This window comes from Coregonus clupeaformis, chromosome 18 (assembly GCF_020615455.1).
Source record: "Coregonus clupeaformis isolate EN_2021a chromosome 18, ASM2061545v1, whole genome shotgun sequence".
NCBI lineage: Eukaryota > Metazoa > Chordata > Actinopteri > Salmoniformes > Salmonidae > Coregonus > Coregonus clupeaformis.
Genome location: NC_059209.1, coordinates 8,634,675 through 8,652,811, shown reverse-complemented (window position 1 = coordinate 8,652,811; position 18,137 = coordinate 8,634,675). Strand labels below are relative to the sequence as shown.

The 18,137-nt window shown below is 42.2% G+C and overlaps 1 protein-coding gene across 1 annotated transcript in view; it reads right to left on the bottom strand.

The window, feature by feature from the left end:
• adgrv1 (adhesion G protein-coupled receptor V1) overlaps window positions 1-18,137 on the bottom strand; it is a 230,482-nt gene that overhangs the window by 172,118 nt on the left and 40,227 nt on the right. The window contains exons 4-6 of the mRNA XM_041904508.2: window positions 6,146-6,241; window positions 5,194-5,298; window positions 4,799-4,912 (exon numbers count right to left, since the gene is read on the bottom strand). Of these exons, the coding sequence (XP_041760442.2) occupies window positions 4,799-4,912; window positions 5,194-5,298; window positions 6,146-6,241 (315 nt within the window). The remainder of the gene's footprint in view (window positions 1-4,798; window positions 4,913-5,193; window positions 5,299-6,145; window positions 6,242-18,137) is intronic.

Sequence of the window (18,137 nt, the reverse complement as noted above, 5' to 3'; positions counted from 1 at the left end):
CTGCCCTATATACATAGACATGGAATCACTGGTCACTTTAATAATGGAACACTAGTCACTTTAATAATGTTTACATACTGCTTTACTCATGTACATGTATATAGTGTATTCTGTTCTACTGTATTTTAGTCAATGCCACTTCGACATTGCTCGTCCAAATATTTATATATTTCTTAATTACATTCTTTTACTTTTAGATTTGTGTGTATTGTTGTGAATTGTTAGATACTACTGCACTGTTGGAGCTAGGAACACAAGCATTTCGCTACACCCGCAATAACATCTGCTAAATATGTGTATGTGACCAATAAAATGTGATTTGATTTGATTAAAGACCTACATCACTATACTGAGAGCGTGTCCATTTCTAAAAGGACATATTTGGGTGTTTTTGGAGCTTGTTCATGTATTTTGCGTTCCCTGATACTGCACAACGAGCAATGAGGAAGTGAATCACGGCTGGGGTAAGTTTATTTAAAAAAAAGAAATCACAAAAAAAAGTCTGTGGCCCATTCAATATATAACATGCCATTTACATTCAAAATAGGGATTTACTTCAGAAATAGGAAAATTCTACTTTATGGCAAAAACGAGGGTGGCTGTTCAGGGTGGAAGGATAGCTAACCCTTCCCCTAACCCTAACCCTAACCTTAATCTCTAACATAACTCCTAACCTTAACCCTAACCTTAACCCTTTAACCTCACTCCTAACCTTAACCCTAACCCCTAGCCTAGATAACATTAGCCACCTAGCTAACGTTAGCCAATATATACAAATGGGAATTTGTAACATATCATACTTTTGAAAATTCATAACATATTGTACAAATTGCTATTCATAACATATCATACGTATTGCAATTCGTAACATATTATACGAATTGTAATTCATAATATATCATGCGAAATGAATGATGGACAACCATAAATTAATACATACCATACGAAACGTTACATATCATACTAAATTGATTGTCTCGAATTCACGTACAGAATAATACGAAATGCTATGAGATCAGGTTGCAGTCAAAAGAAAAGGAAATGCTTGTTAACTACGTGAATAAATGAGTCTGTTTTCAACAAATCAACTGTTTTAGACTATTGTATTTTAACCAAGCAAGATAAATAAACGTGTAGTCACTACTCAGTGAATTAACAAAATCATTTTGGAACGAACGTTTGCAGACATTTAAATGGTCTATCGAAGTCAATGTGTTTAGAACAGGATTCATAGTGTAATGGTTAGAGTTGATGCTTGTGGATCAGAACATTGTGCGTTCGCGTCCCGGTGGACATATTTTGACCATTCTTTAGTTTACAGTTTTGACAGCCCCCTCCCGTAACACTTATTTTATTTTATTAGGTGGCTTTGGGTTCGTGGGCAGGCAAATGGCGGTGAGTGTGGTGGTGTGTACTACTGCGTGCGACTTTCTAGAACGGAGGAGAGACCAGCTCTCAGACTCTCAAGGAAGAGATCGTTGCCCTAATCATTGAGATGCACGCCATCCCTACGGCAGGGTTTCCCAAACTCGGTCCTGGTGCCCCCATTGGGTGTATGTTTTGTTTTTTGCCCTAGCACTACACAGCTGATTCAAATAACCAACTCATCATCAAACTTTGATTATTTTAATCAGCTGTGTAGTGCTAGGGCAAAAACCAAAACGTGCACCCATGGGGAGCCCCAGGACTGAGTTTGGGAAACCTTGCCTATGGTACTGCCCTGTGATACAGTGATTTATGGAAAAGTGGCAGATTGTGGACCAGCTGGTTGACAGAGCGATGGACCATCTCTAAGCGCTTGTTAAGTCCTCCTCCCACTGGAACATCCAACTCCTCCACTCCGTGATGTCAGAGTAGACCACCGTTGTCCCGGGGAACATTCCGATGACTACCTCCAAAATCAGCTTGCATCTGACGGACCAGGGCTGTCCCCTTTGTTTGTCCCAAGTCGTTTCCACCAAGGTGGATGAATATGATATTTTCGCGGTCACGCCTTGTCAAGAGAGAATTAGTCAGAACCCTTCCATTGAGAACAGCTCATCCATATTTCACGCTCCTGTAGTCATCTAGCCAGCTACATTTTGTAATCGCATAGTAAATATTTGCTTCAATCTTTGTTACCTTGCTCTTGCCAATTTGCTTTGAGCATTGATCAGTAGGGTTATGAGCTGGGATCTCATCAATAAATTAAATCTATTAAACGCACAACAGGAGAGCATGTTTCATGCTGTATTATAGTTGTATAATAATGTTCCATAATCACCATCCGGTGTAAAAACCATTGAAAAAATAAAGGACATTCACATGAGCACCACGATGCCTATTCCACCCATGCTCTACCAAGGTTTTTCAGCACACAGCTTTGACCTACTACAGTAGCTATGTTGGTCTACTGTACTTCAAACTATGTGTAGGCAGGTTGCTTAGGATTCAAACCTTCTCAAACAGCCTAATTCATACTCTTCAGTGGGATAATGGACTTTACAGAACCCTGCTATTAAAATTACTTTAAGCTACACATTCTTTTGACAGAGGTAACGAACTGTCCATTGATCAGCACAGCAATTGATAAAACAGGACCATGTTTGAAACACAAGTAGTTCTGAGCTTCTGTCAATATTACACAGGTAAGCTAACAGTTACAGAAATCAGGAATGCAGACAGGCTTTATCTATCTGAACTACTGTGTACAACACACCACAACCTGTTGTTATGTTGGGCACCTACTGACCAAAAAAGGATGTTATAAAAAAAAAATTAATGACATGTTTTGCTAAAATAAAGGTATGCACCACATTATTACAAGACAAAACAGTTCAATCATGCCTAATGGTCTTGTAAGTATAAAAGAAAAGCTGTAAGTATAAAAGCAAAAGCATGAAAAGGTAGTGGAATGGGATAATGTCTTACTGTGGTGTATGAAGAATCCAATACTTAACTTTGTATGCGGTACAAATCACATTATTGTGAAAGCACCTCCTCTAAGAGTATGAATGAGGCTGTTTGAGAAGGTTTGAATCCTAAGAAACCTGCCTACACATAGTTTGAAGTATAATACCAACATAGCTACTGTAGTGGGTCAAAGCTGTGTGCTGGAAAACCTTGGTAGAGCATGGGTGGTATAGGTATTGTGGTGCTCATGTGAATTTCCTTTATTTTTCAGCTTCAGACCAATGCCTATTCTCACTTAAAACATAGTTTTGTTTTTTAATATGTATAGGGGTAAGGTGACTCAGCATCAGGATATATGACAAACAGAGTAGCAGCAGTACATATTATTATTTGATACATTAGGTACATAATATGGGAATATATACAGTTGAAGTCGGAAGTTTACATACACTCAATTAGTATTTGGTAGCATTGTAACTGAGTCAGGTTTGTAGGCCTCCTTGCTCGCACACGCTTTTTCAGTTCTGCCCACACATTTTCTTTAGGATTGAGGTCAGGGCTTTGTGATGGCCACTCCAATACCTTGACTTTGTTGTCCTTAAGCCATTTTGCCACAACTTTGGAAGTATGCTTGGGGTCATTGTCCATTTGGAAGACCCATTTACGACCAAGCTTTAACTTCCTGACTGATGTCTTGAGATGTTGTTTCAATATATCCACATAATTTTCCTTCCTCATGATGCCATCTATTGTGTGAAGTGCACCAGTCCCTCCTGCAGCAAAGCACCCCCACAGCATGATGCTGCCACACACGTGCTTCACGGTTGGGATGGTGTTCTTCGGCTTGCAAGTCATCCCCTTTTTCCTCCAAACATAACGATGGTCATTATGGCCAAACAGTTCTATTTTTGTTTCATCAGACCAGAGGACATTTCTCCAAAAAGTACGATCTTTGTCCCCATGTGCAGTCGCAAACCATAGTCTGGCTTTTTTTATGGCGGTTTTGGAGCAGTGGCTTCTTCCTTGCTGAGCAGCCTTTCAGGTTATGTCGATATAGGACTCGTTTTACTGTGGATATAGATACTTTTGTACCTGTTTCCTCCAGCATCTTCACAAGGTCCTTTGCTGTTGTTCTGGGATTTATTTGCACTTTTCGCACCAAAGTACATTCATCTCTAGGAGACAGAACGCGTCTCCTTCCTCAGCGGTATGACGGCTGCGTGGTCCCATGGTGTTTATACTTGCGTATTATTGTTTGTAAAGATGAACGTGGTACCTTCAGGCGTTTGGATATTGCTCCCAAGGATGAACCAGACTTGTGGAGGTCTACAATTGTTTTTCTGAGGTCTTGGCTGATTTCATTTGATTTTCCCATGATGTCAAGCAAAGAGGCACTGAGTTTGAAGGTAGGCCTTGAAATACATCCACAGGTACACCTCCAATTGACTCAAATTATGTCAATTAGCCTATCAGAAGCTTCTAAAGCCATGACATAATTTTCTGGAATTTTCTAAGCTATTTAAAGTCAACTTAGTGTATGTAAACTTCTGACCCACTGGAATTGTGATACAGGGAATTATATGTGAAATAATCTGTCTATAAACAATTGTTGGTAAAATTACTTGTATCATGCACAAAGTAGATGTCCTAACCGACTTGCCAAAACTATAGTTTGTTAACAAGAAATTTGTGGAGTGGTTGAAAAACGAGTTTTAATTACTCCAACCTAAGTGTATGTAAACTTCCAACTTCAACTGTAGTGTTATCTCAATGGTTTACTGATATGTAACTCTGGGTTTACTTAGCCTGCAAAATAATGATTCAGATGATCCATGTGTTTGATGTGAAGCTGTCTGGTAAAAGGTGTAAGTGATAGCATGTAGAAGGGGTGGAGAGGACTGGGTACCTGGTCATCCTGGATGAGGATGCTGAAGACCACCAAAGCCTGTCCAGGTGGAATGGTGATGTTCCCCCGGTCTGGACTGAGGTCCTCCAGGGCAGGGTTAGGGCCTCCAGAGATCTGCCCATGTAAAAACCACAACATATTGCTCACATATAGTCATCAGAATGACAGGAATATGTTTATCTGAAAAGTGAGTATCTGCATGTGTGTGTGCGCGTGTGCATGTGCGTGTGGGCGTGTGTGTGCTATGCATCAGTGCATGTGTGTGTGTGTGGCTGGCATAAGTAGACCGGGTGACAGATTGACATCCATACTAAAATGCAACCGGCCTAATGATCTGACGTGACCTAACCACAGGGAGGTCAAACAGGGGTCAGTTACTGTTACAGTGACCTCACCTCAAAGTTGACCGTCACTGTCCCATATGTCCCCTTCTCTCTGACTAGGCTGAGAGGCACATACTGGTTCCTCCCTCTAGGCTCATCCACAATGATCTGTTCAGTCTGGGGGAGAGAAAGAGAGAGAGAGAGAGAGAGAGAGAGAGAGAGAGAGAGAGAGAGAGAGAGAGAGAGAGAGAGAGAGAGAGAGAGAGAGAGAGAGAGAGAGAGACAGAGAGACAGAGAGAGAGAGAGAGAGAGAGAATTAACATTGTCTTTAGTGATTATGAAATGAATGAGTTCCTCTCCACAAGACTACAACCTTCATAGACCACATGATGAGCATATTGACTCTAAAACTAAACAAAAATAAAACATGTTTCAGAATCATAATTCCGGAGGCAGAGAGACTTCTTTGATTTCCAAGAAGCAAAATAATGATCCCGAATAAGACCCTAAGGGGGGTGCAGGCAGGACCCAATACTATGGTTACCATAGTAACCCTCAAAACTCCCACTGACAAGTTAATCCTAGGAGCAAACTGCAGCTGTTGTGGTTGTGCTGCCCCTGGCAACCCCAGAATCCTCCTGCACAACCATCTGCATGGATCCCCTCTGTGGCATTTGAACCCCACCCCTTGCCCCACCCCACCCCTGGCCCCACCCCACCCCTGGCCAAAGCCTAATTTCCTTATCCTGACTGTGACTAAAGCCTTCCCTCTCAATCTAACATGGTACGTACTGTAGTAGGTAGCCAAATTATACTCCCTACTTGCTCTCTTGTAAAATTCTCCCTGTATAATAATAAACAAGACGGCAGAGTGAGACAGATTTAAACTAAAATAAAACCTTATATTCCCAATGGTCAGTACCTGGGATTCCCTTTACATTCATTGAAGGTTAAAACGGAACTGGTTGAAATGGAATGTAGGCTATAAGCAAGAATCAACACTAGACAGATAGATGTTTCTTACGGAGTTGAAGGAGATGATTCCGAAGGCATTGTCATTGGACAGGATGGTGATGGTGGCTCTGTTGGGCGTCCCAAGTCTCACGCCATTGGAGGAGCTCTGAAAGAAGAGCAATGATGAGAAATCCATTGTGCTGTCCCCTTATCAGGCATGCAAACAATATCATATCCCTTTTATACCAAGACAAAAACGTGCCAACTTTACCGTGCCGTCTTCTTTATACCACCTTTTCTTTATATCTGAAAGGTGAAGCCAGTAACAAAGCCGGCACATTCACAAGGCTTCACAGAAATGCTTTTAATGCATTTATTCTCTCCATGTAAATGCATGTAGTTCTGTCCTTGAGCTGTTCTTGTCTATTGTCACAGAAATGCATTGGCATTTAGCCTGGGGGAGCACACAGAGTGCATCTGCCACTTCATCTTTTTTCCTTGTACTTTGACAGGTAAATATTTAAAGGAACCTTATAATTAGCTAATAAATGATGGGTTAATATGCATATGTTTCTAACTTAGACTACAAATCGCTAGTAGGCTATCTGTCTTCAGCCAAAATAACTGGTGGGGAGATTGAAAGGAGAGAGCGCACGCGATGGTGTGATCACATTGGCTGGTGATGATAAATTGATATACTGAAGAGATCCAAATGAGTAAACAACGATTGGAAAAATGGAAATCACTTGATGATCAGCCATCGATTAATTTTTGTGAAGCAGGTGGTTTAATGGTGGCACCACATTTTCAAGTGAGTGTGATGTCTGTAACCACTTGACATTGGTAAACTACGGGATTGCTTTGTGTATATTTACATTTACATTTTAGTCATTTAGCAGACGCTTTTATCCAGAGCGACTTACAGTTAGTGAGTGCATACATTATATATATATATATTTTTTTTTTATGCTGGCCCCCCCGTGGGAATTGAACCCACAACCCTGGCGTTGCAAACGCCATGCTCTACCAACTGAGCTACATCCCTGCCAGCCATTCCCTCCCCTACCCTGGACGACACTGGGCCAATTGTGCGCCGCCCCAATGGATTTATTAAAATAGACGCCCACCCACATCGGCACACCCCTTCTCCCACCCCTCACCGGTGCCGGCTGTCCAAGGGGATGTATAAAAGACATATGCCCACAAGAAAGTGGAAAAAATGGCAGTGTTTGAAAGGGGGTCATATACTGTAAACATTGCCAGATTTTGTTACTGGTCACATACCGTCAATTCTGTCTGAAATATGTATCACACACACACAGTCTCACTACATGAAAAGCAGAGGATCTGCTATATTCCCATGAAATTTGAGGTGCACGGTCATGGGAGGGAATTTCCCATGCATTCCTGCACACTCCCACGCATCCCCGAACACTTGCATGATACGGGAATGTCTGGTATAGCACGTTTCTGGAAATGTCCGGACTGTGCACGTCACGTAAATGTTCAACGGCTGCAGGCGGGTGAATCCCTATTTCGTCACGTTGTGGAAGAGAAGCCCAGTGAAAAGAAGCCAACTCACCTTGTCTGCATATTTATCCTGTTTTCAGGTTTGTAACATTTATGAGAATGGTTTCGTTTTCAAAATCTAGCGATAACATGTTTATCTAAACTGTTATGAGTTTTCTGGTTATTTGATGTATCAAGTGTTTTGTACGAGTGAAAAACGAGTGAGCTAGCTAAGCTAGCTAACTTTGTATGTAGCTAAGTTAATGAGAACAAGATTGTGTCTCAGATTATTTTTATTTCTGTTATAAATATTTTGGCTCTTAAATTTATTTTAATTTAATTTTTTACAAAGGAAGCTCAAGTTAAGTGTATTTACATGTGTACATATGAACCATGCAAATTATATGTATTTTAAAGTTTACTTTTCATGAAAATCTAATGGTCCCATGCTAATTGCTAACCGCTAACGCTAACTAGCGCAGTGGTAGGTGCTAGCTAGCCTATCATTTTGCCCTACTAGCTAGCTTATGTTGTTGTTAGCTAGCTGTTCATGGGGTTTTGATACATTTAATACACAAGCCTCTTCTATAATGTGCTTGTACAATTAGCACTGTATAAATAGAGTGAATGAGATATACTGTTGTTGCCCATACAATGCAGGGTGTCATAGCTACATACACATCTAGTGAGACAAGGCTGTGTTTACACAGGAGAGAAAAAGAGTGAAACTGTCAAAGTTATGTTTAATGCCCTTTTAAAATACGATAGGTAGGCGCTGCACCGGTGTCCTGGCCACCAAAACAACATAAAATGAACCTTGTGCTTATATCCATTGCGGGTTCTTGTGCCACCTACTGTATTACGAGATTGTGAGGCGGGAACATAGGGGACACAATTTTGGAGAAACATGCAAAGAAGGGTCACCAGAGGAGAAAGCGGGTAAGCCTTTTTGTACAAGTAACATTTATTTTTTATTTTTTTAGCAAACACTCTTATCCAGAGCGACTTACAGTTAGTGAGTGCATACATTTTTCATACTGGCCCCCCGTGGGAAACGAACCCACAACCCTGGCGTTGCAAGCGCCATGCTCTACCACCTGAGCTACAGGGGACTACTGTGAAACACTTGGTTTATTACTCCTGTACTACTCCTGGTCCTTGGAATACAAAGTACATACATGGTCCTATTACATGTTTCAAGTTCTATATTTGTGTCTAGAAGATTAGAATGAAAACAGACATTGAATTCCACCCACCTGGTCTAGAGTGGCTGCTATAGCCCCCGTAGTTCCATTATTCAGTAGATTATTTAATGATGTACTTTGCTGGAACACTAATTGCCTCTGTATAAGAAATGCATTTACTGTTTTACTGAAAATAACAGTAATCATGACCTAGGTACACATTTTGGCAAAATTTATGTTTCCTACTCTAGTTCAGATGCCTGTAGCTCTGTGCACTGCCAGTATCACATGCATAACTTGGTGCATATCTTCTTTGATTATAATTACCTTTGGGTAGGTGTTTGTGGGTGATACATCCAGTGCACGGAGCCAAAGGCATGTGGAGACCCTTTCAACCAGGTGGATGGAATTCAACTATTGTATTCACAATACTCCAATAATACCAATAATCTCTGTAATTTCACAATATATAAAAAATTGTTTGGGGGAACTACCATAAAGGTCAGAGTGAAATACAGTATATATACAAATGTTTGTGGAAACCCCTTCAAATTAGTGGATTCGGCTATTTCAGCCACACCAGTTGCTGACAGGTGTATAAAATCGAACAAACGGCCATGCAATCTCCATAGACAAACATTGGAAGTAGAATGGCCTTCCTGAAGAGTTCAGTGACTTTCAACGTGGCACGGTCATAGGATGCCACCTTTCCAACAAGTCAGTTTGCTGCCCCAGTCAACTGTAAGTGCTGTTATTGTGAAGTGGAAATGTCTAGGAGCAACAACGGCTCAGCCACGAAGTGGTAGGCCACACAAGCTCATAGAACGGGACCGCCGAGTGCTGAAGCACGTAGCGCGTAAAAATCGTCTGTCCTCGATTGCAACACTCACTACTTAGTTCCAAACTGCCTCTGGAAGCAATGTCAGCACAATAACTGTTTGTCGGGAGCTTCATGAAATGGGTTTCCATGGCCGAGCAGCCGCACACAAGCCTAAGATCACCATGCGCAATACCAAGCATTGGTTGGAGTGGTGTAAAGCTCGCAGCCATTGGACTCTGGAGCAGTGGAAACGCGTTCTCTGGAGTGATGAATCACGCTTCACCATCTGGCAGTCCGACGGACTAATCTGCGTTTGGTGGATGCCAGGAGAACGCTACCTGCCCGAATGCATAGTGCCAACTGTAAAGTTTGATGGAGGAGGAATAATGGTCTGGGGCTGTTTTTCATGGTTCGGGCTAGGCCCCTTGGTACCAGTGAAGGGAAATCTTAACGCTACAGCTTACAATGACATTCTAGACGAGTCTGTGCTTCCAACTTTGTGGCAACAGTTTGGGGAAGGTCCTTTCCTGTTTCAGCATGACAATGCCCCTGTGCACAAAGCAAGGTTCATAGAGAAGTGGTTTGTTGAGATCGGTGTGGAAGAACTTGACTGGCCTGCACAGAACCCTGACCTCAACTCCATCAAACACCTTTGGGATGAATTGGAACGTTGACTGTGAACCAGGCCTAATCACCCAACATCAGTGTCCGACCTCACTAATGCTCTTGTGGTTGAATGGAAGCAAGTCCACGCAGCAATGTTCCAACATCTAGTGGAAAGCCTTCCCAGAAGAGTGGATGCTGTTATAGCAGCAAAGGGGGGACAAACTCAATTTTAACGCCCATGATTTTGGAATGAGATGTTCGACAAGCAGGTGTCCACATACTTCTGGTCATGTAGTGTAACATGAACTGCTGTAGAGGCAACAAAGAGATTGCCTGACGACTCACCATGAATATTATTAATAAAGGTTGGAATTCCCCTTTAATATCTCTCAATCTGGGGTGGGGCTTTAAAGTAAAGTACATACTTTAATTATATGAATATGCATGACTTGAGACTAGGGCTGTGGCAGCCACAAAATTTCGTCAGCCGGTGATTGTCAAGCAAATAACTGTCGGTCTCACGGTAATTGACTAACAATTAACATTAACACATTTAGCGTCTCCTGGCTTCCAACCATAGCCTACAAGCCACTGATGCAGACCTTAGGAACATCTACATTAAAAAAAGTCTAATAAACGCATGTAATATAGCCTACACCTTCACAATACATCCATTATTTCTTTTAGACAGGTCTAAAGAAGCATGTTATGAAGAAAATGTAGTCTATTTCAGAAGAACAGAATCGCATACTCTGAGTTGTCCTTATGTTAGGTCCTGATCTGGCATTGCCAAATGGCTTTGGGCTACACTAGTTCATTTAGCAGGCAAGAGTTGCTTAGAATTCCATTATCTTATATGATCTTATAGAATGAAGAATACAATTGAACAAAGCTGAATAAAATAGAAAGGATATTTTCTCCAAACGATTTGAGGGAGTGCGTACAAGCGACTATTCTTTGTTGAGCGGTTAACAAATAAATAGGTACTCCTATATGCTTCATTTAGAGTTATTAATGTAACTTTAGTTGTTCTACAAACATTGGGCATTATGTTTTTATTTTTAATACATTGTAAGGCTGCATGATGCCACTCTAATGTTGATTTGAAAAAAGTCGCTTGAAAGGCATGAACTCTGCTTTGTTTTTTGCACAGGCTATACACAACTCATCAGTCTCTCATTCACAATTTGACAAGCACTTGACAATTAATACATTTTCAAGGCGGCATCCCCTTTTGTGTGGCAGTAACACACCCTAAAAAAATCCATGCCTTTTGCAGCCAGTGGGTTGTGCCCTTGGCCCGGAGTGCTGCGTTGTGCCCTTCTCCCTGAGTACTGCGCGCTCCAAAGCACCTCTCGCTCACATGGGTCTCCATCACGTGATTGGGTCTTTCTCACAGGCTACAAGTGAAGACAGACACATCGGGGACACAACTGCGCGAGTCCTTATCCAATTCCAAGGTGCATATTGAAGATATTGGAAGAACTGTCCACATTTACTTTTCATCAGCCAACAAGATGAGTAGGCCTAACGAACAGCAAAAACACTAGCCTATGTCAATCTACAATCCCCCATAGTACAAAAGTTGACCTATTCTATTCTGTGCAAGAAATAAATATTCCAAACATAGTCTGGGACAGTTGTGGGATGCGATAGATCACAAATTAATACAACCACTAGCATCAAAAAACATTTTTTACGCAAAGTGGCTGACGCAACAGATTAGAACATTTAGCTTAAAATGTTGATAAACTATTAGGCTATTTCTTCACATTATAAGTGCAGCAATGCGCACATGGCAGTAGGCTATGAGCACAAATGTTCCATTAGCGGGAAAACACCATTATCAAAAGTGACCGCAAATGTGATTATGCATGAAATGCTTTTATTATAAAGGGGCATTTTTATGGTTAACATTTTCTTCCCAAAACTGACGCGCTGTTAAGTATGCCAGTTAGCCTCCACACCCCTTGTAAAGCGGATTAATGTGCTTAATTTTAAGAAGTTACTTGGCCACTTTAGTTGTGATACAAACCTTATCAAAACATATAGGCCTATGGGCTAGGCTACATGAGGTGTGCAACTATGATTCGAAAAACTCAACAACAAAAAAAGGCATTGCCTCTTGCTTTACGCTGGGCATAATTCACAAGTGATAATATATAATTCACAAGTGATAGGCTAATATTGTCACCCATCAGACTATTTTTGATTTAATCTTGTCTTTACATATACTAAATAATATATGTGTGAAATTTGTTTTGATTTAGAATGGACCATGCACCTACAGTTGAAGTCGGAAGTTTACATACACCTTAGCCAAATACATTTAAACTCAGTTTTTCACAATTCCTGACATTTAATCGTTGTAAAGATTCCCTGTCTTAGGTCAGTTAGGATCACCACTTTATTTTAAGAATGTGAAATGTCAGAATAATAGTAGAGAGAATGATTTATTTCAGCTTTTATTTCTTTCATCACATTCCCAGTGGGTCAGAAGTTTACATACACTCAATTAGTATTTGGTAGCATTGCCTTTATATTGTTCAACTTGGGTCAAACGTTTCGGGTAGCCTTCCACAAGCTTCCCACAATAAGTTGGGTGAATTTTGGCCCATTGCTCCTGACAGAGCTGGTGTAACTGAGTCAGGTTTGTAGGCCTCCTTGCTCGCACACACTTTTTCAGTTCTGCCCACAAATGTTCTATAGGATTGAGGTCAGGGCTTTGTGATGGCCACTCCAATACCTTGACTTTGTTGTCCTTAAGCCATTTTGCCACAACTCTGGAAGTATGCTTGGGGTCAATGTCCTATTGGAAGACCCATTTGCGACCAAGCTTTAACTTCCTGACTGATGTCTTGAGATGTTGCTTCAATATATCCACATAATTTTCCTTCCTCATGATGCCATCTATTTTGTGAAGTGCACCAGTCCCTCCTGCAGCAAAGCACCCCCACAGCATGATGCTGCCACACATGTGCTTCACGGTTGGGATGGTGTTTTCGGCTTGCAAGCTACCCCCTTTTTCCTCAAAACATAACAATGGTCATTATGGCCAAACAGTTCTATTTTTGTTTCATCAGACCAGAGGACATTTCTCCAAAAAGTACGATCTTTGTCCCCATGTGCAGTTGCAAACCGTTGTCTGGCTTTTTTATGGCAGTTTTGGAGCAGTGGCTTCTTCCTTGCTGAGCGGCCTTTCAGGTAATGTCGATATAGGGCTCGTTTTACTGTGGATATAGATACTTTTGTACCTGTTGTTTCCTCCAGCATCTTCACAAGGTCCTTTGCTGTTGTTCTGGGATTGATTTGCACTTTTTGCCCCAAAGTACGTTCATCTCTAGGAGACAGAACGCGTCTCCTTCCTGAGCGGTATGACGGCTGCGTGGTCCCATGGTGTTTATACTTGTGTACTATTGTTTGTACAGATGAACGTGGTACCTTCAGGCATTTGGAAATTGCTCCCAAGGATGAACCAGACTTGTGGAGGTCTACAATTTTTTTTCTGAGGTCTTGGCTGATTTCTTTTGGTTTTCCCATGATGTCAAGCAAAGAGGCACTGAGTTTGAAGGTAGGCCTTGAAATACATCCACAGGTACACCTCCAATTGACTCAAATGATGTCAATTAGCCTATCAGAAGCTTCTAAAGCCATGACATCATTTTCTGGAATTTTCCAAGCTGTTTAAAGGCACAGTCAACTTAGTGTATGTAAACTTCTGACCCACTGGAATTGTGATAAAGTGAAATAATCTGTCTATAAACAATTGTTGGAAAAATTACTTGTGTCATGCACAAAGTAGATGTCCTAACCGACTTGGCAAACTATAGTTTGTTAACAAGAAATTTGTGTTTTAAAGTTTTAATGACTCCAACCTAAATGTATGTAAACTTCTGACTTCAACTCTATCTCAAAACAGTGGCAGGGGAAAAAATTGCGAATGGAGGACCACTTTTCCCTTGGTTCATTTTCATGCCAGCCAGGTAGGCTATACTCCTGTTGTAAAGATAAGCAATGTGCTTAATATTAGGAAAGAAATAAGAAAGAAATATAGAAGGCCTAGCCTATACAGTGCCTTGCAAAAGTATTCATCCACCTTGGTGTTTTTCCTATTTAGTTGTATTAGAACTTGTAATTTACATGAATTTTTATTTGGATTTCATGTAATGGACATACACAAAATAGTCCAAATTGGTGAAGTGAAATGAAAAAAATAACTTGTTTCAAAAAAATTTTTTACGGAAAAGTGGTGCGTGCATATGTATACACCCCCTTTGCTATGAAGCCCCTAAATAAGATATGGTGCAACCAATTACCTTCAGAAGTCACATAATTAGTTAAATAAAGTCCACCTGTGTGCAATCTAAGTGTCACATGATCTGTCACATGATCTCAGTATACAAACACATGTTCTGAAAGGCCCCAGAGTCTGCAACAGCACTAAGCAAGGGTGTTCATTCATTCATTAAATAATGAATTATGTTTTTAATATACCAGTAACAGCCACTAAGGCAAGCTAGCAATGCCTATACTCATAGAAAAAAAGGTTCCAAAAGGGTTCTTCGGCTGTCCCATAGGCGAACCCTTTTTGGTTCCAGGTAGAACCCTTTTGGGTTCCATGTAGAACCTGTAATATTCATATGTGTCACCATACTGAATTGTAATTGGATGCATCATACTGTGCAATGATTGGTTAAGACCACCCAGGTGGTGAGGTCATTCTAAGATGATCATGGCCAGAGACACATGGACATGCACGTTATAGCTAGTTAATAAAGAGGTACGTTTATAAATATCCTGTCGTCCTGCATTTTATTATTTTGTACAAAGCGTACAAAACAAGACATGGTGTCAGAGTAAAAGGACTAAAAGATGGATTTTGCTGGAGTTCCTTCACCTCGAATGGATTGGGGGGTCTACAAATCTACCCGATGCATGGCGTAAGTTCAAACAGCATGTGGAGCTGATGTTCACGGGTCCTCTGAAGGAAAGAGGAGAAGAGGAAAAGTGCAGCTACCTGCTCCTCTGGATCGGTGAAAAAGGGAGAGACATTTACAACACATGGACACTTACCGAGGCTGAATCAAAGGTACTGAAAACATACTACGATCGTTTTGAAGCATATGTTTTGCCAAAGACCAATACAATTTTCGCTAGGTACAAATTCCATGAGAAAGTACAAGGCGCTAGTGAATCGTTTGAACAGTTTGTCACTGAGCTGCGTCTGCTTGTGAAAGACTGTGATTATGCAAACAAGGATGAGATGGTCAGGGACCGTATTGTATTTGGAATACAATCACCGCGAGTGAGAGAGAAACTTTTGAATGTTGGATCAGAGTTAACGCTGGACAAAGCTATCGACATAGCCAGATCTCACGAGCTAGCACAGGTTCAGATGAAAACCATTTCAGGCGGCAGCATGAGCGCATCACGTGAACAAGCAGTGCACGCAGTCAGGCAGACATCAAAGCACACCTCCAGTGCCCAGAGAGCATGTTTCAGAACGGAGACAGACAGAACTCCAAAACAGAGCGACACAGACTCCAAACGCCCCAAAACATGTGGATATTGTGGATACAAAGTGCATGGCGAACAGGGGAATTGCCCAGCTAAAGGCAAACAGTGTACTAAATGTGGAAAATGGAATCACTTTGCAAAAGTGTGCAGAGTTTACCGTGGAAAAACAGTACATACAGTGAGTGAAGATGAAATGTCAATCAAAGAGTCAAATGCTGATGAACTGTTTATTGATTCAGTGACACAGAAAAGTCAGATATCAGAGACAGAGCAAGCCTTTGCTGACATTGAGATAGGAAGACAAGGCACAGAGCTAAAATTCAAACTAGACACTGGTGCACAAGTAAACATTATTCCTCTGAGTAAGTACAGAAGCTTGACATCTGAGTGTGAGCTACAGCCCACCACGCGCAGACTGACTGGTTATGGTGGTGAACAGCTCCCAGTAAAAGGCACATGCACTCTCAAATGCAAATACAAGGAAAGGGACATGATGTTGGACTTTTACGTTGTTGACACTCGAGCACCTGCAGTGCTAGGTCTTAAAGCATGTTTAGACATGGACCTTATCAAGCTAGTTTTATCAGTGACAGCACCAGTAGAGATAGAGAATGTCATGGAGGAGTTTGCTGATGTTTTTACAGGAATAGGACTATTCCCAGGAGAATGTACCATTCACCTTAACCCAGACGCAACCCCTGTGATCTACCCACCGAGAAAGATTCCACTTGCTCTCCCGCGCCCGTCTGAAGAAAGAGTTGGAGAGCATGGAGCAATCTGACATCGTCACCAAGGTTACAGAACCGACGGATTGGGTCAACGCGTTAGTGGTGGTGGAGAAACCACGGACAGGCAAGCTCAGAGTATGTCTCGACCCAAGAGACTTGAACAAGGCTATCAAACGCCCCCATTACCCCTTACCGACGCTAGATGGCATCACACACAAGCTAGCGGGCGCACGCTACTTCAGTGTCATGGACGCCAGATCAGGCTACTGGGCTATCAAGCTCACAGAAGAGTCATCTAAGCTCACAACGTTCAACACACCGTTGGACGCTACAGGTTCCGTCGCCTGCCTTTTGGGATTATCTCAGCCCAAGACGAGTTTCAGCGAAAGATCGACGAGGTGTACGGAAGGCCTCGACGGAGTCGTGGCAATTGTGGACGACATCCTTGTCTATGGTCGAACCAAAGAGGAACACGACAGAAACCTCAGCGCGATGCTGCAAAGGTCCCGCGAGAGAGGAGTCCGGCTCAACCCCGAGAAGAGCACAGTCGGCGCTACAGAGGTCAGCTACTTCGGGCATCTTCTCACAGCGAATGGAATCAAGCCAGATCCGCAGAAGATCTCAGCCATAAAGGAAATGGAGCCACCAAAGAACCGCGCAGAGCTGGAAACAGTGCTTGGCATGGTCAACTACTTAGCCAAGTTCGCACCCAGCCTCTCCAATGCTAATGCACCCCTGCGTCAGCTGCTAAAGCAGTCCAGTGAGTTCCTCTGGGACAACCAACACGACATCGCTTTCCAGAAAGTGAAAGACTTGATCACGAGAGAACCAGGACCAATCCTTGCCTACTACGACCCCAACAAAGAGCTCAGACTCCAGGTGGACGCGTCAAAGTATGGACTAGGGGCAGTGCTACTGCAAGAAGGAAAACCCATCGGCTACGCTTCCAAATCTCTCACAGACTGTGAAATCAACTACGCTCAAATCGAAAAGGAGCTGTACGCCATTCTGTTCGGATGTAAGCGTTTCCATCAGTATGTCTATGGACGACAAGTCATTGTGGAATCAGACCACAAGCCCCGCCAAGGCTACAGAGAATGATCCTTCAACTACAAAAATACGACTTCACAATCACTCACCGTCCAGGCAAAGACATCCCTGTCGCAGACACACTCTCCAGGAAGTTTCTTACCTACAAGGACAGCAGCCTCAGTGAAGGCATGGACATGCAGGTGCACACTGTGTACAGCAACTTACCAGTTAGTGACACAAAACTGAAGGAGATCCGAGCAGAAACAGAAAAAGACACACAACTCACACAGCTGAGGAAAGTCATACAGTCAGGATGGCCTGAGGAGAGGAGAAAATGCCCTCAGAGCGTCTCAGAGTTCTGGAACCATCGTGACGAACTATCACAGATCAACGGAATCATTTTCAAAGGAGAGAAAATCATCATTCCTACCAGTCTCAGAGAAGAGATTTTGACAAAGATCCATGCTGGACACATGGGCATGGAAAAGTGCAAACAGAGAGCACGGGACATTTTGTTTTGGCCCGGAATGTGCAAACAAATAGAGGACATGGTTGGTAAATGCCCCACGTGTCTTGAACGACGCCCCTCGAACACCAAAGAGCCAATGTTACCTCACCGTATCCCAGACCGACCCTGGCAGGTCGTGGCAACCGATCTGTTCACGT